Raw genomic sequence first — 13275 nt, forward strand, 5'->3', positions numbered from 1 at the left:
GCCAGCAAGATTTCGCTGAAAGGACCCTGATATAGCTGACTCCTGTGAGGTTATGCCAGTGCCTGGCAAATACAGAAGTGGATGCTTCTGGGTTTTCTAAGAAGGCAGGCTGAGCAAGCCAGCTAAGCTGCACCCCTCTGTGGCCTCTGCATGAGCGGGGCTCCCGGTTCCAGTCATTTGAGTTCCTGTCCTGACTTCCTTCTGGAAAAACAAGCCAAATAAACCCTTTCCTCCCAACTTGGTTTTTGGTCATGGTCATGGTATTTTCTTTTTTCTTCATTTAGCGATTTATTTATTTATTATATGTAAGTACACTGTAGCTGTCTTCAGACACTCCAGAAGAGGGCGTCAGATCTCATTATGGATGGTTATGAGCCACCATGTGGTTGCTGGAATTTGAACTCAGGACCTTCAGAAGAGCAGGCAGTGCTCTTAACCGCTGAGCCGTATCTCCAGTCTGATCATGGTGTTTTCATCACAGCAACAGAAACCTGACTAGTATTCTAGGTCATTCTGACCTAGGGAAGACTGTCTGTAGTATAGCGTGTCATCATGAAGATCATAAACAGATAGATGTCGTGACTCAAGCCTGGAGTCATCACAGCCTGGGCTGAGGTCAGAAGGATTGAGATCAGCCTTGGACCAGAGGAAAGAACAAAGAAGAAAACCCCTAATAAAGGTCTTTCCTTCTTATCTGGAATTTGTCAGTGACAAACCCAAATCAACATCCTACGGGGCCAACAATGCATTGATCCAAACAGCTTGTTGAAATCTTGAGATCTGCTTGCTTCTGCCTTCTGAATACTGGGGCTAAAGGTGTGCATCATTTCATAAACTAGAACAAGTAAATGTATATCCGTGATCCAAAAGGCTAGCAGTTCAAAGTGCATCCAAAGTTCAGAGAGACATTAAAGAGAACTGTTTCCCTTGTTTACTGATGGTGCTCATGTCTGACTGACTTGCAAACTTTAAAGACAGAACATCCTTTTCCAGGATCGTTTTTTCTTTTTGGTAAAGCTATGATAAAAAGATGAGGACTGCTTTGTTTCTCTTCTTGGTAAATTTCTAAGTGCTCAGGAGAGGGAAACGATACTCTCCAACATGAAAGAAAAAAGCCATCTTACTCATCTCAAAGAGGCCAACTGCTTGCTGGAGTTAGAGGTCAGATTAGTAATTACAAGTCAGGGTGGATACCTTTCTACACACTAATTGTAATTGTAATTGTAATTTCTACAATTAGTGTGTAGAAAGGTATCCAACCTGACTGAGTACTTTACAGTTTCCCTGGTGATAGGTCCATATGGATGTTCAGCCTGTGGTAATTCACGAGCTCAAATGTGGTTTGAGTCTCATCAACACTGTTTAAAAAATAAACAACAACAAAGAGAACAGCATATGAGCATAAAGCAGTTTCCCAATTTCAGCATGACTGAAATTCTTGGCTTGTGTTTTGGTTTTTTGTTTTTTTTAATTTACATGGGAGAGCTGACCTGTATATGCAGGAATGTTTGCAAACAGTTTTGGCATCCACCCACAAGATATTAAGAGCATGACTTTATCTAGCTAAGATATTTACAGATATCTCCAGACAATGCCAAATGTTTCCTAGGAGATAAAGTTATCCCCAGCTGAAACAACTAGTATCAAACTATAAACCAGAGCCACTGTGAACAGCAGAAACAAAAACAAGTCTGGTTAAAAAGACTTAAACAAGAACCAAAAAGGCAAACACCAGAGCAGAAGATTTTTGCATCAGCAGAATCATAATATAGATCATTCAATAACAGAAAATATCTGTAACATGGAGAACACAAGCACCGGTTATACCATAAATTGTAAATACGGGGCTGGAGAGATAGATTGGTGGTTACTAGAGCCGCAGCTCCTATCAGGGGGCTGCAAATCCAGTTGCCAAACACACACATCACACAACTCACAAACTCTTAACTCCAGCTCCAGAGGGTTCAAGGCCCTCCAAGGGCACATATTACATGAGACATATAAATACACACACACACACACACACACACCACAAATATTTAAAAAGAAAAGAAATACAATGATTTTTTTTTCAGAGCAGTATTCAAAAGCAAAATCTAATTCATGCAAGAAATGTATCTAAAATAAAATGACCTTGAAAATAAAAGAATTCATTAAAAGTAATAAATAATTAAAAATGAAAGCAAGATTCCCTCAATCATATATAAAGCAAAATTCAGCGTAAGAAATACCGAATGAGTCACGGGATGGCATTCTCTATCACCAACAGTCACAAAGCACAGAGATAAAACCTTAGCTATGTACAAGTAACCGGGCAGCAAGTCTCACAGACAAAACTGGAGGACTGAAGGAAGGAAGAGGGAATATGCAAGGCAGCTCTGCACAGATCACCCGAACAATGCAATTACAAGTGGATTTACATACTGAGCCCAATCTGTACCCTAGTAGAAAATATAGCCTAAGGCAGAAAACAATCCTCTAGGAAAAAAATTTAAATAATACATTTACCATTATATAACTTAATGTGAGCAAAAGAAACTATAAACTAAAGTAACGGCTCAGAGGGAAAATACTTGTGCCAGAATACCATATGAGTAATGAGTAATCCAACAGCAAATGTTCTTTCTCCTGAAGTAAAATAGAAGTACCCTCCAACTCAAAAGCGTTCCTAGCCAAACCATTCACGAATACGTTTGCTTCCCTCAGACCTGAGCTATTTACGCACACTCTAGTGAAAGGCAAAATCTTCCATTTTATCGTGTGAAGTGCTTAAACATAAACTTATAATTACACTTTCTTTTGCAAAAAAAAAAAAAAAAAAGCCCAAGTCAAACTTAATCACATCAATTTTTCCAGAAAAATAGGGTAGACATATGTTAAATAAAACATAATACAATTTGTAAAATCTAAACTAAGAAAACCTCACAGAACAAACAACCCCAGTCTCTGCAGTTAGCTAAAAGGACAAAAAATAAATATAAAATAAAAAATCAGACGCTAAAGGAGAACAAAAAGGAGTTACAAATCAATTGGAAGAGACTGAATTACCATCCAATACATTAATATTAAATGGACTCAGATCCAATCAATTAAAACTATAAAACAATAAGCAATAATTGATAGTATCAAGAAACAATTACACGTTAAGTTATAATAATGGTATTATTTATGATAAACGGGAAAAGAATTTACATCATTGGAGAGACATGATAAAATCTATACAGAAGACATACAGCACAAAGTCTAAAGTTTCTTCCAGAACACGGACAAGATGGGAAAAGGAAAGGATAGACACGGGCATGAAGAATGGCTGCAGGTTCTTACTGTCAGAGGCTGAGTGAGCAGAACATACTCATTGTTCAGCTTACTTCTGTATACACTGAAAACCCTTGCAGGAGGAATATAGTGCATTGGTAGAGCACTCGCCCTAGCATGGACGCAGCCCTGGCCTTGACCCCCAGCACTGAAGATGAAAGACAAAAATAACGTACTAAAAAAATAAAATCAAATCCAAGATTTTTCATTTAGAAATAAAGTATATGAAGAGATTAAGCCATCTCCTAACTGATTAAAAAAATCAAATTTCATACACAGGTAGGCTTCCAAGGCTTATATGCTGTCATGATACATAGAACATCTGTTTACTTTTCAAAAACAAATTGCTGAACACAATTCAGGACAAAGTTAGGACCCAGAGAGCTGTAAGGCAGAAATGGATTAAGAAATAGAGGCCAAAGTCTAAGAGTTAAGGTACTAAGGATACAATAAAATAGCTATAGTCAGTGCATATAATTGTCTGCCCAGGAACAGAGTCTCAGGAAAACTCAGTTAGGTACTAATTTCATTGCCTTGGTAACTTCTAAAATTAAATACCTGCATTTAAATCTAAATACATCCCTGTTTTATTACTCTAAACATTAACTGATTTATTTAAAAAGTCACCAATGCATTTCATTGTCACAGAGCCCCAAATACACATCTCAAAGAGAAAGGAATGAACTGTGTGCAATCAATCAATGTCTTACTGAGTAAATACTGCCATAGGAGTGTAATCCAGGGGCAGAGAGGGCACGGAGCAATGCACAGTCAACACCAGGGTAAAGAAACCACCATCTGTCGTGGTCAAAGTAAATCGCACCTTACCCTATAACATCAACCACCTTCCAGAGTTCCTGGTCCAGCAGCAAGGAAGAGGAAATCGGCTCCCAGAGATTATCGCTCGCTATGATTCTCACTCGCTGGAGACCTTGATAATCCAGCATTTTTCTTAATTCCTTGGGAGACATAAACAGGACACAGCAAAGGTTACAAGTGAGCCTTTAGCTACTGGAATATGACCAAAATAGCCAGCGTATCTTTCAGAATTCTACATTCTAAGGATAATATCCGTACTGCTTCTCAGAGGACTGAGTGTCTGGCATAAGGCAGTAGAGGCATCTATCTTCCTCCTGAGTTTAAAATTATGCTAAACAACAGAAAGTATGGAGTTGGAGGGGATGGGTGTACATGAAATTTATCAAAGAGTATTATGTAAAAATAATGGTTATTTTTTCCTTCTGTATGCTTTCTGTATGTTCTTTTTAACATTCTAAGTTTTCTGAAATGAAATTTGCAACAAATGTACTTTTAAAGCAAAAAAATCCTGTAATTGGATCCATGATGTACTTTACAATAGATTTTTTAAACTTATGATATTGTATGCTATACTAGGTTAAGAAATATAATGACAGATAAAGTGACAGGTGGAAACCATCTCTCAAGGACTTCAAAACGTCAGTAGGATGGAGAGAGAACCCCTCACCCTATACTAGAAATCAAATTTTGTGTTTTATTACTCAAGTTTTTTTCTTATTCTTGCAGAAAAAAAAAACTTAGTCAATCTTGCATTCATTTATCACTGTCAATGCTTCTAGTCTTTATGAACTTACTCTTAAAGATTCATCAGGAATTCTGTACATATTTTTAAGTACAGTGTAATTGAAACATTTTTAAATGCACACAGTCTGTAAGCTGTGATTTATGAACCAGTTTCTATCTCACAGTCAGTGTGATTACAGCACTCTGTGCAGTTTTACGACAGCTCAAACGTCATCTTTATTGAGCACCCCTTCTCTCCCCAAAACCACACCCACTTATCTATTTACAGGTAAAGAAGGCTCAATGGTCTGAGAGGCCCAGAAATTCACACGTCCACATCTGTCTGAAACTCTCAGATACTGCAAGGGGGTTTCCAGACACCATAATTACAAATTACCATGAAACCAAAGTCAATCTTAAACATAACTACATAACTACAGAGCAAAAGTAATCCCAAAATAAGTGATACACTTGACAGGACGCATAAATAACTGGTATTATATATATTTCAGTGTTAAGAACAAACCCTTCCTCTCTCCAGAAGCCATTTCGCCACACAGTAGGGACTGTGTATTCGTTAAAGTCACATGAACTGGGTACCTTAGTCATTTGTAATGATTTCACTCTGCAATAGAAATTTCAACAGATCACAGAACCCAATAAACCCTCCTGCTCTAAAAATAGAAAGCATAAATTACATGCTTCTATATCCTGAGACATTTAGGAAAACTCAAGGTCAGAAGAAAAATAAATGAGGTCTGACTACTCAAAAACACCGATAGTGAATCTCAGAGCAGCAATCCAATCACTAACTTAAAAGAAAATGAAAGCCAAATGTTAACTCTAATGTTCCCCCAAATAAAACAAACCCCATTATCATGAGCACTATGCGAGGCAGGCACTAACTGGGCCTTCTGTTCCTGCCTCTGGCTGAATCATAAAGCTCATAGCCTCCCACTAATAATCTTGTGCTCCCATTTTTCAATAGACCCACTGTGCCATCTCCCACACCCAACCCAGTCTCCAACTCTGTGAACAAGAACTCCTAGAAAGGCGCAGTAGATTCATCATAACTTCAGTTATGGGAGAGGTTGGAATGTGCCAGGTCCAGAGCCTAAGTATAATTCATAGGCTACCTTTGGTCCTCTAACCCTCCAGGGCTAACAGGAAAAGCATCTGGGGATGCGCAGGACTTAACTGCTTTCTAGTTTCTACCAGCCAACAAGCCCAAAGTGTCATTAGAGCACGTCTGATGCCTACAGTTGATCTTTCTGCTTTGTTGTGCAGTTGATCTTTCGGCTTTGCTGTGACCGCCTACTTAATGTTTCTACGAATGCATTTGACAAGTATCTTGATTTATAACTTTCTTTGTTCTGTTACTATGGAACTTCATCAATCTGCTTCTACACTGAATATGAAATTTGGAGCAAGATAAATCTGTTCCTAGACCATGTCACTTGCATTTGTCTCCAGAACAACTACCGCTTAACCTTTGCCACTGCGCTGACATCATCTTTTACCATCCTACTCCATGCCTGCAGCCTGGCACTGACACTGAGCCACCTCACTGTGGTTGCCATGGATCCCCTCAAAACAATACCCTACCTCCTTCTAACACAGAGTTGTTAAAATACACCTGATTTGTTAAAATATATATACATACACACATGACAAGACAAATAGCGATAAAAAATAAACTAGAAAACAGCTAAATCTGAGAAGTAAAACTACTGGGTTTTTCCAATGACAGGAATCAAAACTTTCACTTTTCTGTTTCTTAAAACTGACGACAAGAGCACCAGCAGGACTTGAAGGTGTTAAAATGCCCTGAGAAAAGCAGTGCAGGATACCTGTTCAGTAATTTCACACAGAACTATATTATAGAACATCTTCTGTCCTAGTTACCTATAACTGTCAACCTGACACAGCCGACAGTCACCCAAGAGTCTCATTTGAGGGATCTCCCTATGGTCATGTCTGTGGGGGATTACCTTGACTGCTAATACAGGGAGGCCCAATCCATAACGGGCAGCATCATCCCTCAACAGGTGGTCCTGGGCTGTTTGAGAAAGCTAGCAATCAGGAACCCGAGAATGAGCCAAGGACCAGCATTTCTCCCCAGTTTCTGCTCCATGCTCCTTAAATTGGCATTTGGCTCAATAATGACAAACTTAGAAACATAAGCCAAATAAGTCCTTTCCTTCCCAAAATTGCTTTTGGTCAGAATATTTTATAACAGGCAAAAATGTAACTAGAACACAGTCCGACAATGTCATAAGTATTTCAAAAATATCAGAAATATGATAAAGAATAAAGTTAAATCTCTTAAGTCTTTAAAATACAAAATAATCCAATGGTTTTAATGTCTATCAGAATTCTAAAGCTAAGATCACACACATATACATGTACTTATCAGTGCATATACTCCAAGGCAGGAGCTTGCTGGGATCAGGTCGATCTCTATAGCACCAACTTCACTGTGGAGACCAGGCTGGCCTCAAAACCTCAGAATCCCAGCTCTGCCTCCCAAAGACTAGGATTAAAGGTGTGTAGAACTATGCCTACCCAATGCTTCAATGCTTTCTTTTTTTTTTTTCTTTTGATGCTGAAGATAGAACTAGTAAGCATGAATTCCACTGTTAGCCAAACCCTACCCTACTCCAAAAAAAAAAAAAAAAGAGCATTCAACCCAACTCTTCAGATACAGGCCATTCAGGACCTATGAAGAATTACATACATATTCTTCAATATCAGAAGTATAGACATATTTTATGTCACATCTAGCAAATTCTAGCAGATTAACTATACTGTCAAAAAATAAGATTTCTAATCTAACTGCTCTCTAAATGTCTTTGTATGAAAGCATAAGCAAAGAGAGATTCATTTCACAGACCTTTATATAGTTGGCGTCAAACGGCCTTTCATTCCAAATCTGCAAAACAAAAATTCAAAATGTCTGAAGTGAAAGTTTTCAAACATCAGAAAATGAACTCAATCATTAAAGTACTACATCTCACTTATCTGATGAGCTAGTTTCCAAACCTTAAAAACTGCTGTCATAGAATTTCTACTTTTGTAAAGCAAGATAACTTTTAACACTTTCAAGTTTTTAAAAAATATTTAGGAGATACTTTTCAAAAAGTCATGAATGGGGCTGGAGAGACAACACAACATGAAAAGCACTCGGCGCTCTCTCGAGGACCAGTCATTCCCTGCACACTGTAGTGGCCAACGCCATCTCTAACTTCAGTTCCAGGAGATCCAGGGCCCTCCTCTGGCCTCCATGGACAGCAGGCATCTATGGGGTGCACATACAGATACACAGCCAAATACTCATATACATAAAAACTATTTTTTTTCAAAGAAAGGCATTTATTCCAGAGATTAATATGCATTCATACAAAAATATTAGAATTATAATGTGTACAAATCCTACACTGGACATTGGAGAACAAACAAGTGTGAGAATCACTAAAATAATTCTAATATATAGACACAGTAAAAAGCAAGTTCTTTACCAGGGGATGGTTAGAAGGAGTTTGTTTATGCAGAGGAACGGAACGATCTGCAAGAACCCAAGAGCAGGCTCTCGGTGAGGAAGTGAGAAGGAAGCAGCACACTTTGTTCAGACTCCTGAGGGTGTGGTTTCTGTGGTGAAAGGGAACCTCGGGGCCTCCAGTCCTGTAGTCTACAGAGGAGCCTAAGTCTAGGTGTGATAAAGACCTTATCTAAAGAGCGCCTCCCCACTGCATGTGACTAACCGGAGACTAAAATGAGACAGATAATCATCATTCACAGGAAATATTCTGTGAACATGTACCATATCAGAAATCTAAGAGATCCGTCTGCATTTAATCACATTAGTTAAATGTACCAACATTTAAAAATAAAAAGTTCCCAGATACAAATGGTCAGTTATACTGTGGAAAAGTAGAGGAAAGCAAAACACCCATGGAAGGAGTTACAGAGACAAAGTTTGGAGCTGAGAAGAAAGGATGGAGCATCTAGAGACTGCCCGCCCTGGGGATCCATCCCATAATCAGCCACCAAATGCAGACACTATTGCATATGTTGGCAAGATTTTGCTGAAAGGACCCAGTTATAGCTGTCTCTTGTGAGGCTATGCCGGGGCCTAGCAAAAACAGAAGTGGATGCTCACAGTCAGCTATTGGATGGATCACAGGGCCCCCAATGGAGGAGCTAGAGAAAGTACCCAAGGAGCTAAAGGGATCTGCAATCCTATAGGTGGAACAACATTATGAACTAACCAGTACCCCCCCCCCCCACCGAGCTGTGTCTCTAGCTGCATATGTATCAGAAGATGGCCTAGTCGGCCATCACTGAGAAGAGAGGCCCATTGGTCTTGCAAACTTTATATGCCTCAGTACGGGGGAACACCAGGGCCAAGAAGTGGGAATGGGGGAGGGCGGTAGGGGAGGGGGGGAGGGAGGGAGGGGGGACTTTTGGGATAGCATTGGAAATGTAAATGAAGAAAATACCTAATTAAAAAAAAAAAAGGAGAAAAAAGCAGTAAGTCTTGACTGCCTGCCTGTGGCCATGGCTCATCCTCATGTCTTAAATGTTCCTCTGAGAGGATTGGGGATCTGCAGCAGTGTCCATCTCTCACTGACAAGAGCTCACATCGCTGTTGCAACATGACAGCCACTGTCCTACCACACAGTAGGCTGGATGATAATTTATATTGTGAGTGCATGAAAACCTCAAATCAATTTCAGTCAAGGATGCATTAAAACGCAAATGTTTATGGAGACCCACTATGAGTATGTGTGAAACTTTTGGGGTACAGTTTGAAGTATGTGGCTAGCCTCCAGGAGTCAAACTCAGTAAAGCTGCAATATAATGCTTTAAACTTTTTAACATATTAAAAGATGTTAAATAACAGTTTAGGACAGAAGGAGGCAGATTTCCAGCAGCCTGCAAACTCTTGTTCATCACCTGTATTTTCAAGATCTAAGGGCGAACAACAGCTTCAGTTTCAAATGGTCACACTGCAAATGCTTAGGTATCTTACTATCGCCAATGACCTATTAATGACAATTTAATATTTATACACTAGCTCTTTATTAAAATAAAAAAACTCAGGTGAACCCTGGTTTAGGGTACTAACAGAAAACTCACCAAATTGAGAATAAGTTTTAAAGTATAAAGAAACCAGATTGTTGTTTAAAAACTAGATAAAAAGCTTTGAAGGAGAGCCAAGGAGGCAGCAGTAGCACACACCTTTAATCCCAGCACTAAGGAAGGAAACAGAGGTAAGTGGATTTCTATGAGTTCAAGGCCAACCTGCTCTACTAGGAGAGCTAGTACTAGGACAGTCAAAACAAACAAAAACGAAACAAAACAACCACTATAGCAACAACAAAGGCTTTGAAGGAAAATTTGAATTGGATTGGTACCAAAAAAAAAAAAAAAAAAAATCCTACCCACAGGCAATCCAAATGCAGACTTGTGGAGTCCCACCCAAACGGATAGATCTACAAAACCCTCCCAGACACACCTAAGGCTCAGACAACACTCCAGTAGACAGGGCAGTAAGATTGTAAGAGGTAGAGGAGGCTCAGGGAGTTTGCAGTGAGATTATGACTCCTCAGAATGTCACAAATGACACCCATAAAGTCTCACCACCATGACTGCACAAATATGAGCTGAACAAGGACAACACCAGCAGACAGGCCAAAGAGCAGGAGGAAGCCATGAGGCCTTACAGAACTACAGGCAACTGAGGAAAGATGTGAGGGGCAGGGGTGATCTTCCTCAGAGAACAGCACACCAGCTGGTTGTCTAAGGCCAAATGGCCAGCCCCAAAAACATACATGCAAGTACATTATATGGACTGATCAGGCTGTATGTAGAAATATATATGTATGCATACACATAGATGCTTGCAAGAACAATTAGTGAAAAAAGGGGGCGGGGAATGTGCAAAGTCAGGAGTGGTGTGGGAGAGGACTTGGAGGGAGGTAAGGGAAGAGAGCCAAGTGATTTTACTCTCAAACATAAAATTAGGAAAAGAAAACTTGCCAATTGAAAACATTTTACTGTAAAAAAAAAAAATTGAAAGTGGAGGAAAATATTCAGTGCCTTTCAAAGGCAAGAATAACTTAGACTGGCAAAGAGTAGCAACAAGAGGTCAGCTGCGGTTTATTTGTAATGTTATTAGACACCAAAATAACAAGTCAGTCTCATGATACAAAGGATTAGTCATCAAAGAGCCACAGCAGCAAGCACTAGGTAGGAGGAAGGACTGAGCCTTTTTTTTTTTTTTTTTTTTTTTTGGTTTCGACTCCTTCATAGGTGATTTGGCTTGGTTCTACTCATGGTTGATCTATGAGCTCAGCTTTCCGTTTCTCCAAATGACAAGAACCATTTATGCATTCCCTAAAAAAGGCAACATGGTGTTTTGGGGGATTTTGTTTTGTTTTGAGGCAATGATATAAAACTTTGGCTTCCTCTCAACCACACTGACTAGGAATTAAATAAAACTAGTCCCTGAACACATTTTCCTATTGATCAAGTTAGAACACGTGCTTTTTAAAATCTGCTCTGAGTATTGTAACCTAAAGAATTTCCCTTTTTTCTTCTTAAAACTATAACAAGGGGCTGAGAGATGGCTCAGTAGTTAAGAGCACCGGTTGCTCTTCCAGAGAACCTTGGTTCAATTCCTAGCACCCACAATCAGGTTCCCAATCATTTGTAACTCCCAGTTCTGGGAGACCTGATGTCCTTCACTGGCCTACGAGGACACTATATGTACATGGTGCACAGACATACATGCAAGCAAAAAACCCATACACATAAATAATAATTAAAAAATGAAGCCTATATCAAAACACCCTGTTATGGCGTTATGCAACATGCAAAGAGTATTTCTATACCTAAAGTATGGTTGTAAATCTTCCTTTCTAACTGATCAAAAATCTAATTACTTTCTAAAATTATACATATACAAATTAAAAATAAAGTATGTTAAACTATGTTACTAACCCCAATATAATCAATGTCCAGGTCATGATAATGCTTGGCACCCAAAATCCATCTTACAACATAGTAGGCAGTGAGCTGAAGATTTACGTAAGGCCAGCTGAAGCCTTTGCCCAGCCATCCAGGGAATGACCATGGCAACCCTGTAGGGAGAACACAGACAAAAGAGGAGACAGGTGAGAAACCGGTGCACCGGGCAGGCATAAAGCTGGCTAAAAGGAGAGACTCCACCACAGGCAAACGCAAAAAAAAATCATTTCTATTCAATAGAAACCAAGATTTCTTTACTGATCCTGACAGCTATGTCCTATACTTGCTACTGTCCTTTCAAGAAAATGAAATGAAATTAAAAACAAAAACAAAAACCTCCCTCACAGCATTTTCTAACAGAAAGAAAGGCACATTGTGACATCTCTGCTCTCTTCAGGGATGTTCAATATTACACTCTTGTTCTCTTGTGGTCAAACTGAGGAGCCCTGAAAGGCTTATTCCAAAACAACCCTCGTAAGATCAGAGCAACATAGAGGTCTCACTCACAAGGATATCACCTTACGAACTAAGGTTGACTGGCAGTAGGCCAAGCAACCAAGGTCAGCCAACCTAACACAACAGGAAAGCAGCGCAGCTGGGTGAGAGAGAGAACCTCACCCACGTGTATGACCTCAGTGAGCTTGTGAAGTCAGGAGAGAGAACTGAAAGGCACTGGTTTTAAGTCCTACTTCAGCAGCTCATTTCCACTTAATAAATATATGACCAATCTAGTTTGCTGCTAAAAAAAAAAAAAAAAAAAGAATCAAAATCAACCAGACATAATATTTTTTTCCTAAGCTAATTTCACTATATAAAAAATATGACATTACAACAGCAGAACCTTTAAAGACAATGCGCTGCTAAGTCCAGCGAAGGTCCACAGTGTGAGGCGTTGCTGGCATGTGGTTTAGCATGCTGAACATCTACATTTACATGCGGTTTCACCTTAGAATCAGGACAGTGGGGAGCATGTGCCCAAGTCAATGATGCTTAGACTAGTCCAAACACTTCTGGAATCTCTTATTTAAAAACCCATTTGGGGGAATAGTCTCCATTGCTCTTTTAATTTGAAAAATAATACTCTTTTCCTTTAATTATCAAGGGAGCTAATTTTCAATAACTTACAGTATTTAAAATAGGTCATAATTTTATTTAACTCAGTCTGAATGTAATCAAAATAGCAAATTTACTTCAAGTGATAAAAGCCCTATGCTTTGGCTATTAAAGTACTTCATGCGGCTACAGAATTGTGAAACGAATACAGACCAGCTTGAGCAACTATCCAGTTGTGTCCAATGCTAATATCCAAACCCAATATGGGCAGTAACTAGATACAGAATTTGTTTAGAATCCTCAGTCTCCGGTGATCTTAACATCACCAAGGAT

At 39.2% G+C, this 13275-nt stretch overlaps 1 protein-coding gene across 2 annotated transcripts in view; it reads right to left on the bottom strand.

Annotated features, from left to right (window-relative positions):
• The window catches only part of Galc (galactosylceramidase), a 61018-nt gene that overhangs the window by 34252 nt on the left and 13491 nt on the right, over positions 1-13275 (bottom strand). For both annotated transcript variants that reach the window (XM_021179239.1, XM_021179238.2), the window contains 3 exons: positions 11863-12002; positions 7751-7789; positions 4144-4274 (listed from right to left, as the gene is read on the bottom strand). In XM_021179239.1, the coding sequence (XP_021034898.1) occupies positions 4144-4274; positions 7751-7789; positions 11863-12002 (310 nt within the window). The remainder of the gene's footprint in view (positions 1-4143; positions 4275-7750; positions 7790-11862; positions 12003-13275) is intronic.

This window comes from Mus caroli, chromosome 12, assembly GCF_900094665.2.
Source record: "Mus caroli chromosome 12, CAROLI_EIJ_v1.1, whole genome shotgun sequence".
Classification (NCBI taxonomy): Eukaryota; Metazoa; Chordata; class Mammalia; order Rodentia; family Muridae; genus Mus; species Mus caroli.